The 5,897-nt window shown below is 41.0% G+C and overlaps 1 protein-coding gene across 1 annotated transcript in view; it reads right to left on the minus strand.

Moving 5' to 3' along the window:
- Window positions 1-934: 934 nt before the first annotated feature.
- Window positions 935-5,897, minus strand: part of LOC103809958 (type I inositol 3,4-bisphosphate 4-phosphatase-like) — a 10,977-nt gene continuing 6,014 nt past the window's right edge. Inside the window, exons 6-9 of the mRNA XM_009082832.1 lie at window positions 4,809-4,888; window positions 3,372-3,483; window positions 1,745-1,835; window positions 935-1,094 (exon numbers count right to left, since the gene is read on the minus strand). Of these exons, the coding sequence (XP_009081080.1) occupies window positions 943-1,094; window positions 1,745-1,835; window positions 3,372-3,483; window positions 4,809-4,888 (435 nt within the window). The 3' untranslated portion in view covers window positions 935-942. The remainder of the gene's footprint in view (window positions 1,095-1,744; window positions 1,836-3,371; window positions 3,484-4,808; window positions 4,889-5,897) is intronic.

The raw sequence follows: 5,897 nt of genomic DNA on the forward strand, positions 1-5,897 counted from the left end.
TAAATTCTATGATTCTATGATTCTGGTTGTACCTCATAATGAATATGTGCTTTTAAGCCTATCGTGAGGGAAGCTGTAGAGAAACAAAGACACAAAATAAACAATGAGTAACCCATGTCTAAGTGTGCAAAGGCATGTCCCTAGCCTGTTCCCTCAAGGCTGTAGCAGGACTGCTGGGCAAGATGCTCTCAAAGCCATTTCTTAACTCACTGAGCAGAGCCAATGCACCCATCATCTCCTTTTGCTTTGCTTTCATAGACAGGAGCCAACTGACTTTTGCAAAGTTCCCCTTTAAAGTGATTTGTATTTTTCTTCTCTGCTGTTGCAATTACTCATTCCACTCAGCTAGTTTCTGCATTCTGTGTTCCTTTCTCAAGGTCCTCAGCAGCTCTTTCATTTATGCTGTCTCATCTATCCAGACTTTCCCCTATCTATAAAAAACTGAGATATGTTTTATTTTTAATTCCACTTCATTTTCCTCCTTGTAGTAAAAGTGAACAATGTTAAAAAACCATGGTGTTTTGAAGTATATAAATTATTATCTCTGTATTATATATGGATATAATAAACATATACATATATATATATATATAAAAAGATCATGTATTTTAATGTGCTGGTCCTAGTAGAGTCACATGACTATGGAATAATGCATTCAATACTTTTGTGAAAGGAACAGAAAACCCTAAATGCAACAACTGCAGTATGACCCTAAGCATTCACTCTGCTCACTCTCCTATCACACCTCTGTATGTTCACATTACCACACACTCAAGCCCAAACAAATGAAATCTTGTTACTCAGGCCCAAACCCATGAAATCTCATTCACTGTCACTGTACGGTCAGCAACTTGTTGCTTTTACTATTTTTTTCTTCAGTGCTTTGTGCCTTAACATAGATTCCTTTGTAACTCAGCAACAGCCACATCACTGCTCCCAAACTCACCTTGCTGCATCTTCTTCTAGGAGCAGCTTCACAAATTGCCTAGGGATGTGCAGGGACAGGATGCTCTCAGCCATCTGCTCCAGGATTCTCAAGTGGTTTCCATCAGTGGTTGGGAAACGATACATTCGGCAAATGGCACCACCAAACACTAAAGAATGAAAATCATGTTATTTGAGCACAGGGTTTGAGTTAAAAGTGTACAAACTCTCTCCTTTCTTACAGTAGATGGTTTCAGTTTGCTCTCATGCTGTAAGACACTACTGTAAAGATCCAGTTTAATCAGGCACAAGTCCAGCTTTCCCAAGCATGGTCATTCTCCTGTTTCCAGGAACATCCTCAACTTCAAATGTCTTAAAACACTGGTAAGGAAATGAAATAAATGAAATACATATTCAACCTTTAAGATCTTTTTCTTGTCTGTGTACTGAGCATTTTCCTCTCATGCAATCATTTGCTGGGAAACTAACCTTTCTGCAAGAATTGCTTTTTATAGCAACTTGCTTTCCTCTGTCCCTCTCCTCCTCCCCCAGCAATCACTTAGGAACAGATAAGCAAATTGCATGAAAAACGTTATATTACAGACAACTTCATGGCAAAACTTTGCTGTTTTTACAACACACAGTAGTGCAGATGACAAAATCCTTTATTCTTGTATGACCCTCAGAGGACTGCTCAATCAGCAGCCTGTTCCTATTCAAATGAAACATCTGCTTCAACACCCTGGGGCCACAGCAGACAGGGAGAGATTAGCTCCTACTGATGCCTAAAGCTTCCTTGTTACAGCCCACAGCAGCTTACCAGATTTCAGTAGTGCATCTTTCCGTAATGAAGCATATTTGGATCTGATTCCTAAAGATTCTGTTAAACTCTCATCAACTGGCAACACAGTCTGAACAAAAACAAAACCCAGAGACAGCAGAGAATCAAACTTCAGTGCCTGGGCAATATACAGTGATGACCCTATCACACAGACTTCAAAGAAATATTCAACACAACACATGCTTGAAATAAATATTTCAGATATGTTCACTGTGGACAAAAAGTCCTGCAGGCTGGAATAATAAATCCTAAGCAATTCTATTTACTGCTACTGCACAGTTCAGAATGCTGTAAAAATTTTCATCCAGCCTTTTAACTACTTCATGTTAGCACAACTCCAGAGCCCTTCAAGGTACTGCATCAATATTTGAGTCAACAGTGTGTCCTTGTGGCTAAGGAGGCTGGTGGGAAATCCTGGGATGCATTAAGAAGTTTTGCCAGCAGGTCAGGGAGCTGATCCTGCCTCTCTGCTCAGCCCTGTGAGGCCACAGCTGGAGGATTGTGGCCAGGTCTGGGCTGGAGCTCCTGGAGCAGGTCCAGGGGAGAGCAACAAAGATGCTGAAGGGACTGGAGCACCTCAGTGATGAGGAAAGGCTGAGGGAGTTGGGCCTGCTCAGCCTCAAGAAGAGACAACCAAGAGGAACCTCATTAATATATTCAAGTCCATCAATGGGAAGTGCCAAGAGGATGGATCAGACTCTGCTCACTTGTGGAAACCAACAAAACAAGAGGGAACAGCAAAAACTGATGCACAGGAGGTTCCACCTGAATACAAGGAAGAACTTTCCTGTGCAGTCACTGAGCACTGAACAGATTGCCCAGAGAGGTTGTGGATTCTCCCTCACTGGAGATATTCCAGACCCATCTGGACACAATCCTGAGCCATGTGCTCTAGGGTGGCCCTGCTGGAGTAGGGAGGTTGGACCAATGACCCACTGTGGTCCCTTCCAACCTCACTGATTCTGAGTCTGTGAATATGTGGTACCTACAGGCCTGGATGGATACAGAGTGATACTCAGGCACATTGTGACTGTAGTACACAGATGCCAGTGCAATTACTGCCAAGAACACGAGGTTTACAGAATTAAACATATCTCTAGGCTGAGAAGTGCTACAGATATCTGCTCTCAAGCAAATATCTGGGGATCAGTAAAAATAAGATTTAAATCCAATAATCAAGTAACCTGCTCTGTTTTGTTACAATTCTGGAAATTCCCTAGCATGCTCTTTACAGTTGTCCTTAGTGCCACCTTCTGATTCACCAAGTGAAATGAAATAGCACATCTCTGTGAAAGTGGTTATCAATGCACCAATCAACAGTCCTACGAGCTTCTTCTGATGGACATGAGCACTTGAAGCTAAAGCTTAATCACTGAAAATTTAAATTTTCCCCAAGACTTTGAACCCTAAACATGAGCACCATGAGCTCTGCAAAACACAAAGCAGCTTCATCATCACCAGGCTCCTTTTTAGAGTATTTTGAAAATGTAAAGAACTCTCAATATCAAGATGGACAGGAAAGCTGACAGCAGATGTTAACTTAGCTTGTTTCAATGCTGGCAATAAATCTGCATTCTTCTGAATTTGATACAATGCTCATACTCACCCTGCCATTAATTGTGTCAGGTGACCTTGTCACTGGAGGCCTTTGGTCAGATTTTTCCTCCATTTGCCATCCAATAACTGTGATGTTACCTACACGGTCACTTTCAGCCGACCTGCAACAAACACTCTGCGTTGAGATTTTTTTGGAGGTGGACCTGTTTATCAACAAGGGAACACTTATAAAAGGCTATTAATCTTCAAACTTAATGAACATTTTAAACAGGAAGCTTTGCAGCTTCATTTTGCATGTTTTGACAATGGGTTATTCCAACAGGAGAAGGGCTGCCCTCATTCTGCAGGGATGCTGTACAGACCTACTAACTGAAGGCAATCTAAGGCATGTGTTTCAATGCTTCTGTAAAACCAGAAAGAGTTCAGATTTTACAATTAGCAAAAGCAGCTTAAATTGTGAACATTAATGTACAGCACCTACAATGTGCATTTACACAGCAGAGTTCTCTTTTCTTAACCTCATTTTGCCTTCTTCATTCTTCCCCAACCCTCCCCTTAACTTCGTCCTGCACTGAGAGTGTGGTTTGATACCTATGATTAGAATGACTACCTTAAGGACTGGTAACTCTTTTTCATTCACTCTTGAGTCATGTTCTTTCCTCAAAAGTTTCCAGTATGAAACAAACTATAAAAATACATCAATCAAAGATGCTGTGACATGATGACTCCTATTCCTCATGCATCATAATGGTAAATACATTACTTAGCAACAAGTATGCAATTCAGCAACAGGCAGGTGTGGAAATAGCAAATAGAACCTAGATTTTACTTTAAACTGAAAGAAGGTAGATTTAGATTAGCTATTAGGAAGAAATTCTTCACTATGAGGGTGGTGAGACATTGGAACAGGTTGCCCAGAGAAGCTGTGGATGCCTCCCCATCCCTGGAAGTGTTCAAGGCCAGGCTGGATGGGGCTCTGAGCAACCTGGGCTAGTAAAAGATGCTCCTGCCCATGGAATCTATTAGATGGTCTTTAATGTCCTTTCTAACCCAAACCATTCTGTGTTTCTATGATTCTAAGCTTCAGCTAAGCCAAGGTCACTCTAAGTGAAGGTAACTCTAAGTGAAGGTAACTCTCTGTTCCAATAGGTTTCATTCTTCCCATCAGAGGCTCTTAATACATTAGTACAGTTAAAAATATTCTGCACTCTTCACAGACACATACACTGAGGTGACAGGATGAAATGCACAAAAATAAAATTGGTCTTTGCAATACTTTCTTGACTTGTAGGACTAGAACCAAGGTCTACCATTACTCACCACATTGGAAAGGTCTTGTCCTACATGTTTTGATTATAATGCAATATAAACTAGTTTTTCCTTAACAGTGTTCTGGAACTAAAAACCCAAGGAAACAAAAGGTTTTCATCACATTTTAAGCATGCTTTTGAGAACTAATTCCTAAATGAAGGAGAATGTTACCAACCTTAGTGTTATGTGCAACCTGTGATACTTGTCCTGAAGAAGATCTTTTACAGTGAACGTCCCGGAACCCAACAAATACATCTGAAAAAAGATGAGTACCAGAACTGTAATTATTTCCCTTTAAAATGAACGAAGGCTTTCTCCACAGCACTAAAGCCCAAACCACAACTGTTATGCACAAAAGTCCAAGAATAAAAATATAATTACATATGCCCATACATAATCAATTATGTAAATTTAATATACAGGCAACTTATTAGGCAATTATAAAAATCCCAATTATGTTAATTTAATATACTGGCAACTTATTAGGCAATTATAAAAATCCTTCTAATGGAGGACAATAAGCATTTTTCTTTCTCTAGGACATGAGTGGAGACACCTCAGTATGTAAGAGCTTAGGCCCAGCAACACAGGAACACTGAAAGCAATGACTCAACTGGGCTCAGACTGACTAGGTGAACACTTCAGTCCCTCCCTGACCCAAATTTGGGCTCCTTCTGGAGAACTTACCTCCTCTGGAGTATTCCTTTTTCTACAGAGCCTCCCCATAGAGCACTGAACAGAGAGGGACAGCTCTGCTGCCCCTGAGGAAGTCAGGGAAGAGCAGACAGGTGGTGCCAGAAACACTATTCTGGACAAGAGTCTGAGAATAAATGGCCTGAGCTGCTGACAGATACAGGCAGTAACATGGGAGTGATGACACAAACTCTTTTCAGTAAGGGAACAAATCTTACCCCCAAACAAAATCACTAAGGTATCAGGGCAGGGTGATTTCTGGAATTTAGCAGGTCTGTTCAAAAGGACTATTTCATTATGGCATTTTGGCAGAGGCTCAAAGCCTCAGCTAGGGTTGTTGGATCCTCTGCATTATCTAGTTCACAGGCTCAAAGCCTCAGTTAGGGCTGTTGGATCCTCTGCATTATCTAGTTCAGTAAAGTCGTCCACAGCATAAGAGAAAAAGTGACAGGATCATCTCAATTTAAATCCATGGTTCCCAAACTTGCTGCAGACAAGGCTTATTTGAGAAAACTGGCAATGCTTCCCATTCTGCCAAGTCTATCTCACAGTATTTGTTCCTCCTTTCCCT

This window comes from Acanthisitta chloris, unplaced genomic scaffold (genome assembly GCF_000695815.1).
Source record: "Acanthisitta chloris isolate BGI_N310 unplaced genomic scaffold, ASM69581v1 scaffold2259, whole genome shotgun sequence".
Taxonomy (NCBI): domain Eukaryota; kingdom Metazoa; phylum Chordata; class Aves; order Passeriformes; family Acanthisittidae; genus Acanthisitta; species Acanthisitta chloris.